The sequence below is a fragment of the Xenopus tropicalis genome, chromosome 5 (genome assembly GCF_000004195.4).
Source record: "Xenopus tropicalis strain Nigerian chromosome 5, UCB_Xtro_10.0, whole genome shotgun sequence".
In the NCBI taxonomy this organism is placed as follows: Eukaryota; Metazoa; Chordata; class Amphibia; order Anura; family Pipidae; genus Xenopus; species Xenopus tropicalis.
The window spans coordinates 13,767,094-13,787,100 of NC_030681.2; the positions used below are offsets into that span (position 1 = coordinate 13,767,094).

Below are 20,007 nucleotides of genomic sequence, written 5' to 3' on the forward strand. Positions count from 1 at the left end.
TCTTTAAGAACCCAGAGGTGACGTTTGTTATTTTTAGAATTTTCTTTTGTCAAAATATTTACTCATTATTTGTCCATAATACCAGAGCGGTGTTTCTGTAGCCCCCACATTGCTAGTAATTCTGCTTTGCTAGACGTTATAGATTTCCTTTAAGAGCCCTACAGATGAGCTCTCTTCGTCAGGCTAATGGAATGAAAATGAGCAATCACTCTGTGCCTGAGTTCATTCACTGTTCAACCCAAGAAGAAAACAAACATGCCTCCAAGGCTCATTCTTACCTAGATTTCATACGCAGCTATTCCATTGGGTAGAAGTTTTATTATTAGGAACAGCAAGAGCACCACAAGTTCATGGCCACTAGAGGTGCTGTCCTACAGCTGCCTAATGATAATGTCTCTGCCCAACCAAGATGAATACCAAAATATACTGCAAACCAGCACATAGCACTGACCATGATGAAGAAGAAAAGAGAACTTACCTTAACATCAGAGAAGAAGGTTTTCAGCATGTTGGAACTCGGATACCTCGTGTAGAAAAACATGAGTTTGGCCTTTTTCAAGTGATTTGGAGAAAGCCCCTCCTGCATGTATAATTGTGCTAGTCAAGGAAAAAAGTTTCTTAAACATTGTAATTAACATTCAATGCATTAAAAGACACATCCCTGATGGTTGGTTTTTAAATGTAGATATGGACATCTTCACCCAGTGATGAGGGCTACCATCATCGTTAAAATGAGCTTAATGATATTTATAGAATAAGTAATACCCTCACAATCTGGATTATAACCATTCAGTTCCTAGTGTCCCTGGTTGTCCTATAGGTCGACCACCCTTAAGGCTCAGAGAGGTGCCTTTGTATTTCCAACAACAGATGATTTGCTGAGAGACAGTTTTGGACTGGGCCTCCTGGAACCCAGCAGAGAATGTGACACCCTGGGTATAGATACTTCTAAATAGCATGGAATCTTGGATAAGGATTAGTTGATGGGAATTCTTCTAGACTGGTGCCTACTAGGAGATCCTCTGGTAGGCCAGTCCAACCAGGGCTGCCATCAGTGGGGTAAAAGAGGTAGTGCACTCAGATGCCCTATGGCAGAAGGGTGGCCAGAGATGGAAAAGAGCAATTCATGGATCACGAAAGGGACCTGGTTTTGCAGGAATGAGGCTTTGGCATAATTGGGGGCTGGCTAGGGTGGACCTGGGTGTGGCCACATATACAAAGAGAATTTATTTTCTACTATTGCTGATTTTACTTGTTACCTGGGCCCACATCCCAAGGGGTCCAGGTAATCGTAAGCTAATAATTGAAGCCCCAAGGGGGGACAGCACTGCTTAGTAGTATAGGGCCCCATAATTACTGATGGAGTCCAACACTACCAGAGTCTAGAAACTTTAGCACCCATGGTAAGCAGGGTAAAATTGCTCCCTATTACAGTTCCACCACATCAGGACACCCTTAGAAATAAACCACCTTACACAGGAAGGGAGTGAAGAGTCAAGTAGATGTACAAGATGATAATAGCTAATTCTATATGTGCAATAAAACAACCCACCCAGTTCCGGCCCTGGCCTTGGCACCCTACAGCGAGCAGTGAGTGGGTGAGAGATGGGCACATCTGTGCTGCTGATTTCCTCAGCAAATTAATTGCTATATGATTTGTCAGAACTATTTCGCAGACCCCCCCCCCCAACAGCTTCAAAATGTTTTATTAAAGGTTAGTTTGTCTGATGCCATAGATATTCCATATCCTAAATTGATCTGAGAATATTCCTAAAGATCATTTCATTTGGAGCTTATTTAAGACTTTCTCCTTTTGCTCATTACTAAGGGAGATGATGGAAGTGAAATCATTCCTGTGCCAAGAGAAGAACTAAAAGAACCTTTGGTTACCTCCATTAGACTGATAGAGAAGCCTAAAAGTGCATTAGATTTGCCAGTGCCATCTGTCAAAATGGATAAAGGGAAAAAAAAAATCAGCCGCAGCCGCAGCAAGCTGTCACCTATGCCTGGCCGATAAGAGTTTTAGTGGGACTTCCCTGCTCTAGAAAGGAGCCTTTATGCTGCCATTTCCTCATATTGCAGCTGATTTGCTCGCAAGGAGGAGGTTTTTATCTGCTAAACAGGAGCAGCCGAGTGCCGTTTGCCACCTACTTGTTTAGCAGCAGTGTGAGGTGCTTCCGTGAGTGGCTGCGAGGAACGGGGGCTGCTCTTTTGCAGATATGCCCAGCCTTTTCTCCCCATCCTCTCAAATAAAGGCGTATGGCAGCGCCACTCTAGCTATTCATCTTGGCACCCAAGGGTTAATAATGACTGAAGGAAAAGGCATTACAATGGATTTATCTATCATCCATCTCTTGATCTATCAATCTATGCAACTCCAACTATCACTTTATATTAACTATCTATCTACTGATCCAACTATATCAACTATCTCCCTACCTATTCATCTATCTATCCAACTATCATCTATCTATCAATCTATCCAACTATCACTTTATATTAACTATCTATCTATTTATCCAACTATATCAACTATCCCCCTACCTATTAATCTATCTATCTATCCATCACCTTTCTGTCTGTCTATCTATCTATCTATCTATCTATCCAACTATCATCTTTCTGTCTATCTATCTATATATCTATCTATCCATCCAACTATCATCTATCTATCAATCTATCCAACTATCACTTTATATTAACTATCTATCTATTGATCCAACTATATCAACTATCTCCCTACCTATCTATCTATCTATCTATCTATCATCTATCTATCTATCTATCTATATATCTATCTATCTATCATCACGTTTCTGTCTGTCTGTCTATCTATCTATCTATCTATCATCTATCTATCCAACTATCATCTAACATCCATCCTTCCAACTATCATCTTTTTGTCTATCTATTTATTTATTTATCTATCTATCCATCCAACTATCATCTATCTTTCAATCTATCCAACTATCTATTTTGTATTGATCCAACTATATATATATATATATATATATATATATATATATATATATAGTCAACTATCAATCTATCTATCTTTTATTTATCATCTATTTATGCAACAATATATTGTCTATCTATTATCTATATATCTATCTATCCATCTATCCATTATCTATCAATCCAACTATATATCAACTATTTTTCTATATTTCTTTCTTTCTATCTATCTATCTATCTATCTATCTATCTATCTATCATCTATCTATCTATCTAATCTATGTAGACCTCAGTCATTCTCTGTACTACCTATCTGACTTCTCTGTTTATCTATAGAAATGGGGCAGAATTTAAATTACTTCGTAGAAGGTAAGAAAATCTTTATAATCCCACATACAGATCTATCCTATAAACTCACGGTCACCATTCTAATACCTTAAACCCCGGTGACGTCAAACTCACTCACTGGTTTCGAAGAAATTAACCCTTTAGCCAATAGCTAAATCCCTGAACCTCTCCGGTGAGTTACACACTGGCATCAGGCGCCACTAATACCCCCACGCGCAGCAGTAAGGCATCTATCTATCTATTAGGGGTAAGTCTCAGAGGGGTGTATGCGCCCAATCCAATGGGCGAATTTCCCTTTTGAAGTGGAAGCTCTGAAAAAAACAGTGGTTCCAAGAAAGCCCTGGCTGTTTCCAGGATACTTCCACACGCACAATGACTCACGATGGAATAGATTCAGTAAACATACAGCTGTAGCGAGCGCCGGCTAAGCCCCATTCAAGGCCAGGAAAGAAAATGAGCACAAATAAATATTAAGGAGTTAAGGGGGGTAAGTGTGCTCCGTGCGCAAACAAGCTCCATCCCCGAAGTTCCCGGTCGCCTGCCTCCCTTCCCTTAGCCTTAGCTTTGTGAAGACAGATGACATTCAGTTCTATGCCCGATGCAAAATAGACAATAACTGCTGAAACTTGAGCCAGCTGCCAGGTGTAAAAAAAGAAAAAAAAAAAAAAAAAGGAAAAGATGATAAATCCATAAATTAATGAAAGACATCTGCTCGGGAACATAAAAGATCAGAGGAGCAGTGTTCTGCAGCTGAACCTGGAGCCGTGTTCAAACAACCTCAGACTTGTGTGTTGTGTGTTTGCAAAGTACAATGTATTGGCCTTAACTAAACAACAGCAACACACAAAGGTGAGGGGAGGCTCCGGCCTGCGCTGGGGGGGCAGACAGGATCGCCGGCAGAATGAAAATAGTTTGATCTACTTATGTCATAAACATCTAATATGGTTGAGGATATACATAAACATAAAGGATAATGTACCCCCTACTGTAAATGATAAGGATATTAGAAGTCACTGAGGGGTTCGGTGACCATATAAAGGCACAAGGCTGCAGGCTGAGTTATACAGGGAACTCTGAGTATCACTCATGTATTATAAGGGGTAATGTACCCCCTACTGTAAATGATAAGGATATTAGCAGTCACTGAGGGGTTCTGTGCCCATATAAAGGCACAAGGCTGCAGGCTGAGTTATACAGGGAACTCTGAGTATCACTCATGTATTATAAGGGATAATGTACCCCCTACTGTAAATGATAAGGATATTAGCAGTCACTGAGGGGTTCTGTGCCCATATAAAGGCACAAGGCTGCAGGCTGAGTTATACAGGGAACTCTGAGTATCACTCATGTATTATAAGGGATACTGTACCCCCTACTGTAAATGATAAGGATATTAGCAGTCACTGAGGGGTTCTGTGCCCATATAAAGGCACAAGGCTGCAGGCTGAGTTATACAGGGAACTCTGAGTATCACTCATGTATTATAAGGGATAATGTACCCCCTACTGTAAATGATAAGGATATTAGCAGTCACTGAGGGGTTCTGTGCCCATATAAAGGCACAAGGCTGCAGGCTGAGTTATACAGGGAACTCTGAGTATCACTCATGTATTATAAGGGATAATGTACCCCCTACTGTAAATGATAAGGATATTAGCAGTCACTGAGGGGTTCTGTGCCCATATAAAGGCACAAGGCTGCAGGCTGAGTTATACAGGGAACTCTGAGTATCACTCATGTATTATAAGGGATACTGTACCCCCTACTGTAAATGATAAGGATATTAGCAGTCACTGAGGGGTTCTGTGCCCATATAAAGGCACAAGGCTGCAGGCTGAGTTATACAGGGAACTCTGAGTATCACTCATGTATTATAAGGGATAATGTACCCCCTACTGTAAATGATAAGGATATTAGCAGTCACTGAGGGGTTCTGTGCCCATATAAAGGCACAAGGCTGCAGGCTGAGTTATACAGGTCAGGGAACTCAGGTGATTTCAAATATCATGGGGTAAAAAAATCACATCATCAAGCAAAGATTATTATTGATGATATCATGAAGTACACCAAGTTTACAGGATATTCTTGGCTGCAGAGCACTCATAATGACCCAACATATAAACTGACCTGGGTATTTGCTCTAGTTACCCACTGTAGCCAGGCAACTTTGGTACCATCACACTACAGCAGGGGTGGGCAAACTTTTTGGCTCACGGGCCACATTTACTTACCCCCGAGCCGGACCGGGCCAGGGCGGGCAGGGCCAGGCCAGCGTTACGCCCCCTTCGTCTCTTTAATTCCGGCCCGCCAATGACACCAAGTCTCGCGTGATGATGAGACTTGGCGTCGTCGGCGGGCCGGATTAAAAAGGCCAAGGGGCCGGATGTGGCCCGCGGGCCGTAGTTTGCCCACCCCTGCACTACGGGCTGAGTGCCCTTTGGTTTTAAGGGGCCACACTAACACTTATTCACATACAGATAATGTGTTCCACTGAATAATATGAAACAACTGCATTTCAGTTAGGTGATAAAATTAACAATATCTGCCCCACTTTAGCTAACGCAACCAAATGGATGCTTCATTGCATGTATTTAATTGCATAGGCTGCTAAAAGCCAACTGTTGCCAGGGGTTACTAGACCAGGATAAACTTTTCTTATATTACTTTTTGCTTTTTTTTTACTAATTTTACATAAACTGCTAAGAACATAAGCTGTAGCAGCAGCCCCAGCAGCCATTATTGTATATACAAATACTAGGCATTGCATGTAATTGCTCCTACACTGCACCTGGAAGCCAACACCACAATATGAATGCGCCCTTTGCACCTTTGCAAATGAATCTCTTTAATCAAATATTAAGTTTTATTCAAATGCAGAAAGAAACAGAAGCATCTTTTTTGCATCTTAAGAAAAACAGGTCCCTTTCAGCTCAGGATATTTGCATTCAGCAGCCATAAATGAAAGGACAACTGCACCACACATAAAAGCCCCACACCACTCCATTAGTTCTAATTTTAGAACAAGCTCTATTATATCTTAGCAAACAATTAACAGGCAACACTTAACTGTCTGAAAGAAAACATCTTATTGGTTGCTACGGGATACTAGACTTTCCTGCCCTTTCCATCCGTCTCAAGTTTCAAGGAAATGGGAAAATAATACTAAAATATTTAAAATTATGTACCTTAGTCGGCGTTTTATTCCGTGTATAAAATCAGCCTCTTTAATCTGGGAAGTATTTACCAAGTCTGATGAAGCGCCAGGCAGAATCTGGAAACACTAAAACTTCCCGTCGCTTCTCTTGGAATTACCCGCGTTGATTGCGAAAGTGAATCACGTTATGATTTTACATCTACGCGGAACTTAATAGAAATTCTAATCAATGGGGGAATGATTGTTTTACATTGCATTTCAGCAAGCCAATTAGGCCGTGGCAAGTTCACACTTAGTACATATATATATATATATATATATATGGTATTTTTATTTTATCGTCTGCATCTTAGCAGGTCAGTTCATTGGTATATCAGATGCATTCTGGTTATTGCCTTGAGTGGACAGTTAGAATTCATATTATCTCCTGATTTCCCGCCTCTCTGGTAGCCATATTTGTTGTGCACCAGATCTGTGGCTCCTCCCATCAGTGCTATGCTTATTCAATATACAACCAAATGCCAGGACAGGAGGTTCCATAACCCATCAGTAGACATTTTTAATGATAACCTTGCACCAGGGGCTACTAACTGGGCTTCCTAGAAATTTGATGGGCAATAAGAGAAGTAGATAGAAGAGCCATTTGTGCCATGGCCCACAAACTAATATTCCTATTCATAATATCTGATCTTAAGGAACCATGCAGCCCTGTAGTAAAAATACAAATTAAAAGGACAACCCTACAACCATTACTCACCCTTCATTGTACTAACTGCACTGGATAAGTAGCTAACTGTCGACTGATAACAACACTGCCAATTGTTCATGTTGCCATAATGGGAACCGATGAGAAACATATCCCTGCCATTTCTCTGCTTTAGCTCCCAAAGGATGCCCACGTACAGTTTGGCCGCTCATCTTTTTTGTGTGGGGTCACCATGACCCCCATGATTAGAATGTGACCTAGGAAAAAAGCTTAAGAAATCTCTCAAATTTCATAATAACTTAAATAACAATATGTTTGACCACAATGAAAAGTGTGTAGCTTGCACTTTGAACAGCTATCTGGTTGCTATGGCTTAATAACCCCTAGCAACCAGGCAGCTGTTTGGGAATGGAAGATAATTAGGAGCAGGCCACTTTCTCAGGTTAAACAATAAGAAATTACATTAAAATTGTAGCTACACAAACAACATTTTTGTTTGGTTGCTGGGGTGTCAGTGTCCCCTAACAGCCAGATAGCACTTAAAATTGCAAACTGGAAACAGGCATAAAAAAATGTCCATTTCAAAAGCTGCTTAGCTTAGGCCAGGAGAACTTCCCCTTTAAATCCTTACCCAATATTAGTATAAACCCCCATATGTAATAAAACGCACTAGGTTTATCCAGGCCCAGTAACCCATAGCAACCAATAAGATTTTTGCTTTTAAACAGGTGACCAGTATATCTGTCTGTGTATGATTCTACATTTATATTTTATATGTTAACTTATATTCTAGATCTCCTTGCCAACAAGGCGTTTTGGGGGCCACTCATGGTTCCCTCTCACCTCATACAAAAAAACAATTTTATTTAAAAAAAAAAAGTGTGTGGGGGGGTAAAAACTCAGTAAATGTAATATAAAGTCATTAAAAGTTATTCCTTTAGCCTAAAAAAAATATCAAAAATACTGATTCCTGGCTCCTCTTAGAATTAATATGGCCCATACCCAATCATATCAGCCCTCCATGTTTTTTTAGACTGAAAAAGTAGTAAAAATCTTAAATATATAACATCTAAAAGAATACTGTATAGATTTTTTAAATCTGAAAATGATAACATGTTTTCTAAATATTTCTATAATATATATATACATTTTGAATTTGACATGAAACAATGCAAAAATGATATCAGATTGCAGGAGAAATGAAAGCCCAAGGCAGGGCGGATAAAAGAGCGGTTGTGGAGTCAGCTATCTGGATCCTAATGCAGCTGAATTTTGTGTTTAATTGTGCTCAGTGGCCTTCCAAAATAATTTGCTTTGTGTACGTAAGGACAAAAGATTTCTATGTAAGGCTCAACAGAGGTTAATGATGCATAGCAAGCAGCTGCATGAGCAGGCAGAACAGACTTCTGGGTGGAGGGCAGAACTTTAGGCAGTCGGAATAAATCAGTACCTGCATCTTCATGTTTACTCACTTCGACACACACAAAAAAAAATCATTGTTTTTTTCCCAATAATAATTAACCTATCCTACGATTTCCATCTGACGAAGGTCAGCTGTTGACTCACACTTCCTCTGCCTTTATCTGGATGGGATTTTGTATTCCTACTTTAGGGTAAAAAGCCAAGACACAAGAGAAATGAAGGAAATTTGTTGGTGCCGAGCTGCCCATAGACATCGGGATTTATTTTAATACAATTTGGTCAAAGCTGTGTGTGATTGGATTGACTATGTTTGGCGGATCCACCTACAGTGCAATCAAGCCAAAGCTGATGTTTCAAAAGGATAACTGAATGGACCAGTGGGTGCTTTTAGTGTACATGTTGGATTATTGGCCACATGTCGCCGCTTTTAGCACTTGGCCAATTAAGGGCAGGGCAGAAATGGCATTTGCTATGGGGGCCTAGCATCACAGGATCCCCTTATGGGGGAATACAGATAAAAGTACAAATAACATGTTCTGCTGTGTAATAATTATCAGGTATTTTCAGTACAGGTATAGGATCTCTTATCCAGGAAACCCGTTATCCAGAAAGTTCCGAATTACAGAAAGGTCATCTCCCATAGACTCCATTATAAGCAAATAATTCTAATTTTTAAAAATGATTTCCTTTTTCTCTGTAATAATAAAACAGAATCTTCTACTATATAATTAATCCTTATTGGAGGTTAAACAATCCTATTGAGTTTAAATGATTTTTTAGTAGACTTAAGGTATGGAGATCCAAATTACGGAAAGATCCCTTATCCGTAAAGCCCCAGGTGCCGAGCATTCTGGATAACAGGTCCTATACCTGTATATACAATGGACCTGTAACCTCTGGGCAACAGCAGCTGGAGTGTCACAGGTGGGACATTCCAAACTGATGAAATGTGATCCCCATTAAGATGGAGGCCTCAGGCCACTTTTCTCCACCCACCCTCCCAAAGGCTGACCCATTGGATTAGTGGGATTTCTCCACCCACATGGAAAAGATTGGTTTAATTTAGCTCATAATGGCCCATGGGGAACCAGTTGCACTTTTGCTTTTCTGTTGAGAAATAAAAGGCAAATGATTTCAATGGCAGATCAGATACTGACAATGGCTACTTGGTTGCTATGAGTTGCTAGACCTGTGACTTTTATTACAATGCACAGTAGAGTATACACCACAGACCCTCATCCATTGCTACTAGAAATGTTCAATCTAATATTTTTTCTAATTCTGTCCTCACTGTTGCACTATAATTGGTTTGCACATATATCTCATACAGTTGGTTCCTTTTAATGCATGCTGAAATATAATACCAATACCAACAAAACTATAATAGTTCTTAGGATATTCTTAAGCAGTGAAGACAATGCCTACCAACATCTAGGGCATATGTGGTGGCATCTGATGGTGCAGTCTTTCCTTACTAAAAATGCCCAATATCCTCTCCAATTGCAAACTGCTCTTGTTAGGGTGGTGCTTACAGACAGGCACATCTCATGTGTCTCTACTGAAAGCACAACAAAGGAGCAGGGTGCATTGTGGGTAAAAATGACACTTTACACCATGTCCCCTCTTCTTAAATGAGCTCTTATATATTTTAGAGAGCAGCATTTCTTAACCTTAAGTGCCCAGCCTGTGTCCTTCACCATAAAGCTAAAATATAAAGAATGTTGAATACTGAAGTCCAGCAATAACTGGGAACCTAGGGTTAAAAAATAAACCTTTGCATGACTTAGGTACATAATTGTTGTTGTCTTTCTTTTAGACTGGACCCTTAACTGCTAATCACACTATGCTCTGACCTACCACCTTTCATCAGTTGTCTTATACCTTGTCTTGTAGATCAGCCAACTTAAAAAAGGATATTGCACTTCCCGAATAAGGTGAGATATCAGACATATCTTGCATGTCTCCGCACTCCGACTTGATGAAGGACAATGAAAGGCCTTCTGTTGAGCTGGGTGGATGAGCTGGAGAGCAAGGATGATGGTTCATGTGGTGTGATGACATCTTGGTCCTCAGACTTGTGGTTTCTCTAGTTAAGTCTAGAGATTCTGGGGAGGACCTGTCCTTTCCTTGAAAAGCTGATGAGGGAGCCCCCAAGGGATTTTGAAATGGGTAAGCCATGAGAGGAAGAGGGAAAGGGTGACGGAAAGATGATGATGAGAAACTGGCAGCTGCTGACAGAGGGGACTGGTGCAGTACAGGATGGTGACTACCAGGTGGAGGTCCAGAGGCAGACTGGTCATTTGAATTTTTGCGAACAACTAAAGGCAATGCTTCGGTTTGGTCTGTGGAACTAGGCAATGGAACATTGCTAAATGTGTCCAGGGGATTTGGAATGATGACATCACCAAAGCACTGCAGACGTTGGTTGGTGGTGTGGAAGTTGTGGTTTTCCCCACTGATTGCAAATCTTGCCTGAGGCATCTGGATAGGTGGGAAGACCTGAGGAAGTTGGCGTATGGGCTTAGCAGAAAAAACCTTGACCACAGTGTCCACTACCTGTGACATGGCAGTATTTAGTTCTTGCTTTAGTGCTTCTGCCAAGTGCTTACTTTCAGGCTGAAAATTGTGATGCAAATTATCTTTATCTTTAGGACCATCTTTTTTGGGGTGATTATCTGATGCTATTTCATGTTCCCTGATGAGGGCTCGAGCGCGGTCAATAAACTGAGCAGGATCTAAGTCAAACATTTCATGATCTGATCTGCCCATGGAATCACGAGCTCTAGCCTCTATGATCTCCGAATGCATGCTGTCCTCAGACAGGTTGCCATCTTCGTTGTTTTCGGAGTCAGTGCTATCATAGATCTGGTAGAACTTCTCCTGCAGCTGGCGCAGCTGTTTCTGCATGTCCTCCAGCTGCTGTTTCAGCTGTCGGCGCTCTTCTCTCTTCTGCTCTTTTCGAGCTGAAACCAGCTGCTGGAAACTCTGTTGCTGCTGCTGAGGCAGTTTTTGTTTGCGCTTGTTTTCTCTATAGCTTTCTCTGGGGCTTACTGACCGAGGGGCTCCATCTCTATCATTTTCATTGCCCCTTAATGCCACGTTGGGGGAATGGCTCATACCTCTAATTATATTCTCAACCCGGGCACGTTTTGCTCTCAGGTGCTCATCGCACAAGCGATCCATATCATATTGGTTCATGGTAGGCCTGCCAAATGGGGAAAGACACTCTTGGGGGCTGTCTCTTGAAGAGTTGCTACATGCATCCTCCTGATGTATTTCTGAGCCGGCGCTAGAAAGGCCACTGGCTTGGAAACTGGGCTCGGTGCCACAATTTTTGTTCATGTTATTTTTCAACAGCTGGGAAATGATGGTTGCTCCTGGAAAAGGCATCATGGCATCTTCATAGGAGTTTGCCCTCTTCAGCAGCTTGCGGAGCACATTTGACTTTTCCCCATCTGTATGTTGTACTACCGAATACTCAACGTCGTGTTCGGAACCTTGGGGATTCATGGCACTGAAAAATGTGGCTCTGGCTTTAGCAAAAAATGCAGATGCTGTCCCTACTGTCCTTTTCACTCCAATGTCAACTCTTCTTCTCTTGGTCTGCCTGCTTAAGAGGGCTGTGCTGTCATGGTCAGGCATCACTGGACTGTTATTGTGCCATCTTCAAAAGCTTGTCAGCTGGGCACAGCTCGAGAATCCTGGGACCCTGGCCAACAGAACAAAAGGACTGATGAATCATTTTCTTTAAATTTCTCCAAATTTCCTGACCTCAATCCTCAACAAAATGCAAAATGCATAGGCTATGGGATTTATGGCACATTACAATTATTGCAATTTATTATGCACTCTGCTCGAAATGAAACATTTTTAAATATTTCTGCTTCACCGGTTTAAGATGGATTAAGATTTAAGAAGAAAAGGAATAATAATAAAAAAAAAAAAAACTAAACAAAATGAAAAACTGCTTAAGCAACAATAATAGGATTCTTTTGCAGAAATGCTTAAAACAATACAGTTCATCTCTAATAGATATAGTGGCTTAGGAATCGACTGCAAATGGCAGGCAGCCGCTTACGTTGAAAGTAATAGGAAGGAGAAATTAAAAGATAATAAAATACAGTAAGGGCAGGATACGCCATAAAAATATAACCACATTATTACACCAAAATAAAAGGTGAACCCATTGAGATGTTCTATTCTTCTCTAGTTGGGTGACGGGATTTCCAATATTGTCATATTTTAGCAACGTCTTGGAGCCAACGCCAATTCATTAGGTTGGAGGGGGTTATTTTTTTGTTTGCTTACATACAAGCTACCCAATGGTTTGCATGTCAGCATTCATTTAATTAAATTCTGTACTTCCCCTGTTGTTTTCATAATTCCCCCCCCAACAAAAAAAATATCTGCCGAGGACAAATGCCATTATTCTTTGGCCATCGTTTTGTTCAGTCCTACATTTCATTACCTTTGGGATGCATAGAAACCAAAATATCTTTAAAGCAGATATGAAATGTGTAAAAGGAAAATGGTTTGGCCTAAATTGTTTGAATTTCTTTTAGGACTAAGGCTTAGCAACCCCAACATGGATCTCTTGCAAAGTCTCGTTTGCAGTTTCTTGAAGGACCTCCCTTCATTTTGGAGATAAAATTCTCCTTAGGAAAATGAGGCTATTTCCATGGAGTGTTTATCTAATATTAAACTATGCATTTGCTTAACAGAGCACATCTTCGCAATCACAGGGTATTTTGCCAAAGGCGGCATGCAGACTTTTTGGACTTGGTCCCATCTCTTTCGGTTCACCTGTAAAAACATCTATGTGCTCGCTAGGACTGCATCTGTGGCTAGTTTTAAAAGATGACTATTCATGCAAATAGGCATGATAATTTCAGCATGACGAAACCTGCATCAAAATAACAGAAAGTAGGGCTCATGTTGACGGAGTGTGCAAGACTAGATACTAGTACGCCTCTATCTCTGTCTCTTTGTCCATACATGCACGTATGCAGACACAAACGCGGATACACGCATGTACAAACAAAGATACATATCTTGTCATTAGAAATACCCTATATTAAGAGAAAGTCTGAAAATTAAGGGTAAATCACCTGTTATTTTTGGGATCTATAGAATTTCACCACAATGCAAAATAAAGCATGGTCCTCATAGTTCTGTAGTTCGTACCTATAGTAAATAACAAAGTCCTATTTTATATGTAAGCAGAGGCCAGTAATACGTTAAATATTACATATTAGGTCAGTTATGACCTAACTTTAATACAACCTATTCCCTAAACCGATCTATTATAAAAGAAATACCCTTGTGCCCTCTTATCCTTCTAAATCATAGACATACACCACTAGGAGCTCTAGCTCGTAGACATACACCACGAGGAGCTTTTGCAGAAAAAAAGCACTTTAGCTAAAGAAATCTCTAAAATTCTTTCATTATTCCTGCAGGCCCTCTGAGCCACCATGGTAAGGGGCTGCCATAAAATACTGTTAGAAGATACTAAACTTTCTTTTCGGCAGTGCTTTTTTAACCTCATAACTAAGAACGAGAGCCCCAAGCCCAGTTGCTATTTAACTGGTGGGATTATTATTATACATGATTATAATTATATGTTTTATATAAACTGAAACTTTCTATCCATGGTATCTACCTATAGGACTTTCTGTTTGTTGATCATTCTGTTAGTCTGTCTCTAGCTGGTTATCTCTCTATCTCTTTCTGTCTATCATTTATCTTCTGTCTTGTTCCACCCTTTTTTCTTTCTTTCTATCTATCTCTCTCTCTGTTTTCTCTCAGTCTATCTATCTATCTATCTATCATCTATCTATCTATCTATCTATCTATCTATCTATCTATCTATCTGTCTGTTTTCTATCTATCCATCAATCTGTCATCTATCTATCTATCTATCTCCTTTCTACTATACTTACTGCGTAAGTCTATCTATTTAACTCCCTGTTTATTGTTATTTTGTCTTCCTGCCTATTTCTCAATATTTTTGTACATTTCCTTATTTGCACAAGCACCTGATTTAGATGTCTGATTATGATCCCATGAACAACAGCCAAAATACTAACAAAATAAAGAAGAAAAACCCATATATAAACCATATATTTACGAATCCCAATAGCAAAATACTAGTAAAGTAAAAAATAAAAAAATATATAATTTCAATTTACAAATTCCAGTGGCAAAATACTAGTAAAGAACAGAAACCCCCCACATCATCTCATAAACAAGCATTTGGTTTTCTCCAGAATATCTGAATATTGTGTTGCTGAACTTGGTACTAAATAGACACTTTCATTAATGCAGTGAGAAACAAGATACCTTGTGAAAATGTTGTTTGTTTTTTCTTCAAAATCATTTTTCATATTATTATTCCACCCCATTTTAATTCTAATTTGATCCTTAAGTCTACTGACACCTAATATATATCACAAAGTGTATAGATATCACAATATTTTATTTCCATTACATCTCAGCCTACACAATAAAACTTTAAAACCTGGTCACCTTCTCCATATATATATATTAAACATATTTCAACTGATCTAAATTACTGAAGGCCATCAAACGAAAGTGTTTTTATGGAAGTCGTACTCTTATTTTGCACAATTAAGGAATACTTTTCAATTCTAATTGGGTAATAAGTTGGGGATATTCAGAAGTTCCAACTTTGCTTAATCTATATTCATAATAAATCAAGTCATCCCCTTCTTTAATTGGTCACTCCAAGCTCTTGTGTGTGCAGAAAGGCATCACCAGCCTGAGATAAGGGCTAGGGTGCCAGAGACATTTTCAATTTCCCTTTCCAGGGGATGGAGCGAGGGGATGGAGTGAGGGGATGGAGCGAGGGGATGGAGTGAGGGGAAGGAGACGATAAAGTTTTCACCTCACAGAAACAGAATCCCAAGGGAAAGAGTCAAAGAGCAAAATAAGGACTTTCAACACTGAACCTGATTCTCTCTTAGACAAATAAGCCACATTTCTTACAGGAACATCGTCCTAAAAACAGAAAGTTTGTTTAATTGGACTCTGACCTATTACAGCCATTCCAACTGTTTGTGAAAAGTCTGCCCGTAGCCTTGAACAGGCAAGAATTATATTTGGGGTGGGGGGGTGGTAAACTTCAGATTGATTTTAGGGGATTAAACACTGCAAAGCGATTAATAATTTATCAGGAAACGCAGCATTTGGTGCATAAAAATGATGGGATCTGCTATCCGGAAACCCATTATCCAGGCAGCTGTTTTCCGTATAGTCCTCAATTTAAGCAAATAATTTGTATTCTTTGCTGATTTCTGTCTTTTTCTCTCTTATAATAAGATAGTGCCTTGTTCTTGCTGGTCACTAAGCAGAATAAGCCTATATTAGTCGTTTAACAAATTACAGAAAACCCAACAGTACCAACATTCCAGATAACACATCCCATACTTGTATCTATTTTTACAGTTAAGATTTCCTCTGCCTAAAGACATTTTATTTTCTAGCCAATACCTAAACTGTCCATTAACACACATTTACAATGTTCTACATGATAAATTAGGTTTTATTTTGATGCATTTGGGGTCATTTCTTAAGGACAAGTGCTGCTACTTTTATTATGTTTTACAATACTTTAAAACATAGTGAATATCTTAGAATAGGGCAGGGTTAGTGTCTTCAAGAACTATCCCCAGGCGCAGTCGCCTAGATATATATAATATAAAATATTTGAGTTACTTTTTGATTGGCTAAAAAAATGTGTAAGTGTAAGTGTAAGTGCTCATGTGTATTTGTATTTTTAAGTCTACATCGTTATATTTTTTGGGTGGGTTGGATGCCTTGCAATGCTATTTTATATGTTTCATGCATTCCCTATTAATGTATATACCTACCTGGCTTGGGGTGATTATTTGGCACTTATCTTTCCTCTGTGGGTTTCATAACTGAATTTCCAACCTGTGTCCTCGAACCCCATGCAAGCTGTGGGGGGGGGGGGGGGGGTACTGACTGAGGTTCAATTAGAAGTGACTATCAAGTGATGGAAAGAAAATACTCGAGTTCGAATTTCAAGTTAGAATACTCACTACATGTATGATCATCAGAACTAGGGCAAATAAGGGCGACAGTGAAAGTACGAGATCCCAGTGGCCAAAACAAATCGTCCCCCATATTACAAATGAATACAATCAATCACCGGCCCAATTCCATAAATCAAACTAGCTTTATAACATCTCCTGCACTTTGATGTGACGAGGGCAGGTACGTACTCTTAAAAATTTGACTTTTTTTTTGAGGGCAAACTCCAGAAATTCTAAAAGCTGCAAAACAGAAAGAGTGAAACTAAACAAGTCCCCGTCCCACCGAAATGCCTGAAAATGGAGCTAAAGTGGAACCTGGTTCTCAATCTAAAGATCCTCCGTTGATGATTAATAAAAAAAAGCAGAAGTACAAAAACGGGTTGGAAGTGGAAAGGTGGAACTGTCACCGAGACGCTTTTGTCATGTAAAGGAATAGGTGTAGGCGCCGGGCAAACAGGTTCCGTGTAAACTAAGAAAGGCCAATGTGCATCAGTAACAACGTAGGGGATTTAAGGTTGTTCCTTAATTCTATTTATTTTCTAACGGACAAAAAATAATCAAATCTTAGCCTAAATAAAAAATAAACTTTCAATTTCGGTATCCCTCATACTACACGCAAGCCATGTATCCCTCTATAATATAAAAAATCAGCAAGGCTATGTGGATTATAGGGACAGCTACTGCTTCACTCAGTAGCCAGTCGTACATTTCCAATTAAGACCCCCTGTTCAGTGATAGTTAGCGGGGGTTAGACCTGTGCAGCCAAGCCAATACAAATGTCATCTTTCCAGAGAAAAACTTAAGAGAAGTCACTGAGCGCACCAGAAAGTCAGGTTTTTAATTAACAGCCCCCGAGGCCACGTTTCCTAAGGCAAATGTGTTCAGCCGTTCTGGGGCAAATGGATCGTTTCATTCGGAATAACAGGAGGATTTTACAGTGATTTGTGCTGAACGCCTGTTTCCCATTGATGAATAATGAGCAATAACCCATGCCTCGGATTTGCCTTAGGAAAGAGGAGAACGAGCGGCACAATTAGGATGGGAAACGTTAAATGAAAAGAAGGCAGGAATCAGAATCAACCCTAAAGATGGGGGTTTTTTTCTATTTTTTTTAGTCGGAGAGAGAGAGAGAGAAAAAATGAGGGAACAGCTGCACTTTTCAGCCGTGACGAGCAGGTAAAGTGACAGCTCCCAATACAAAACATATGGTTTCAGTAAAATCCTGCAACCTCGCGAAAATAATAGCCCCCCCTTTACTTTAAGTAAAAAACGACTGTTTAAAGAAACCTGCATTTAGCATGCAAATAGGCTTGACAGAATCCATATCTCACCCGGCACAATATGATAGTTCCTGTTGTTCTGGCACGCCTTATCTCAAAGCTGACCATAAATTCATAAAGCTCTCAACAATAGACAGCCTGCTAAGATTCGGCACAACGCAAAGTGCACCTGTCTTTCTTGACACAACGCACCTGTCTGTTTTTTTTTTTGCCCATGCGCGCCTTGTTATGGTCTTACAATAGCTTTCCAGACGGAGAGAGGGGGGAAAAAAGAAAGAAGAAGAAGAAGGAGGGGGGGGGGGTTTAGATGGAGAGGAATTAAAAGAAGAAAATCTTTCATAGCAAATTAGTCATCGTTGTGTTGCCTTTCACTGCACCGACGTTCATGCAAAAAGCAACAGGGGGAAAAAAACACCCACTGACAATGGCTCGGGGGCTGCTGGAAACACATGAACCCAGGAGAGCGACTGCGTCCTCCAAACTTTCTAAAGAAAAATTCAGATTGGTCTTAAGTATCATAAGTGGAGATCTTAGAAGCTCTACACTTATCTTATCATCAAGACCTAGAGGTGCCCCCCTACTTACACATTTATACAACATACAGGGACTGTCCAAATACTGATTTACATTTACATGGAAACATTCGCAGTTTAACCCTTTTCAAGCTGGGGGTCTGTAGACTGCATGACCCCCCCCCCATGTTGTGGTAAGTGCCCCATGCAACATGAGAAGGTGTTAAATAATCTATACCCCGGATCTAACAATATTTGGCAAGGTGTGAAGTCACCTCGACTGATGGACAACTGAATCTTCCCCTAAGCATCCCATGTAGCTGCCTGGGATTTGCTGTGCTTTATCTGTCTATATAAACATTTCCAATAAGTGAAAATAGAAGTCACATTTCAAAAAAGTTAGAAAATAGGAACAGGGGGAAGAAAACAAAATAGGGGAAGTTTTCATGCAAATAAAATACAAATTTCACAGGTAAGGAGAAGAAGAAGAGGGCAGCTGTACAAAGCAAGACAAAGACAGGCACTGATAATACTAAGAAATATAAACATTTTCTAACAACAGTGACCAATGTAAAGGCAAGCGAAGGTCGAAGATAAGCAGCGTGCAACATGGGCATTTCTCACATTGGTACTCATTACAATAAGGAGCTCAAATAAAATCAACTCATCAAGTCCATGCAATTATATCGGCAAAGTTTCCAAACAGTGAAAACGGTCGGAACAGAACCTTCGTTAGGCTGTAATGCAAAGAAGTTATTTCAAAAAGCCAGGGTACTTACTCAGGGGAAGCAATGAAACTGATCCGCTTTGCCGGTGAAAGACAGAAAACACAGAGGCTGGGATATCTGCTGATGAATAGTACAATTTGACAAGGGAGGGAGAGTGTGTGTGAGTGTGTGAGTGAGTGACTAAGTGTGTGTGTGCCAGAGAGAAGCAGCAGGCAGAGTGCAGAGAGACAGACACAGAGGGAGAAAGAGGCAGAGAATGAGAAGAGACCCCTTTTGTGTGGCTCCCGTTTGCCTGCCTGGGATTGTATTATTTCTGCAGAGCAGAGCTCAGCTGAGACTCCGCACTACAACAAGATTTACTTTAAGACACAGCTGGAGGAAACAGGAAGAATGGACGTCACAGTCTGAGTGACGTCACAGAGGGAATGCACACCAATCAGGAGGCCCCTCCACATGCAAGGTGGGAGAGTTAACTTGGAAAAGAGAGTTGAGAAAAAAAAAAAAAGGGGGAAATCAGAAAGGGAGACAGGGAAGGAGGAGGAAAGTCCAAGCCAAGCCCCATTATCAAGGCAAAGGATTTTTTTTGGTAGAATTTTTGCTGTCAACTATCAAATAATAAAAATAAAATCACATGGCATCTTGGACTTTTATTCATAGATTTTTTTAAAATTCAATATTTTTTTTTTCTGCTATTTTTTAAAAATTCAACAAGAATATGCATAAAGCATCCTTATCGGAATCAAGGGGCATGGGCGATGCTGGATCCGGCAGCGCCAGAAGGGAATGGGTTAAAGGCACCAGTACCGGACACACGATAAGCG

General features: G+C 40.1%; 1 protein-coding gene across 5 annotated transcripts in view; it reads right to left on the bottom strand.

Annotated features, from left to right (window-relative positions):
• Positions 1-19,647, bottom strand: part of prox1 (prospero homeobox 1) — a 64,380-nt gene extending 44,733 nt beyond the window's left edge. The window contains exons 1-3 of one of the 5 annotated variants that reach the window (XM_004914779.4): positions 19,238-19,647; positions 10,506-12,297; positions 479-586 (exon numbers count right to left, since the gene is read on the bottom strand). In XM_004914779.4, coding sequence (XP_004914836.1) covers positions 479-586; positions 10,506-12,230 — 1,833 coding nt within the window. In that variant the 5' untranslated portion in view covers positions 12,231-12,297; positions 19,238-19,647. Of the gene's footprint in view, positions 1-478; positions 593-10,505; positions 12,298-13,696; positions 13,769-19,237 lie in introns of those variants that run through there. The other 4 variants (XM_012963949.3, XM_004914780.4, XM_002934704.5 and 1 more) reach the window with 4 other exon arrangements.
• Between the last annotated feature and the right edge of the window lie 360 nt (positions 19,648-20,007).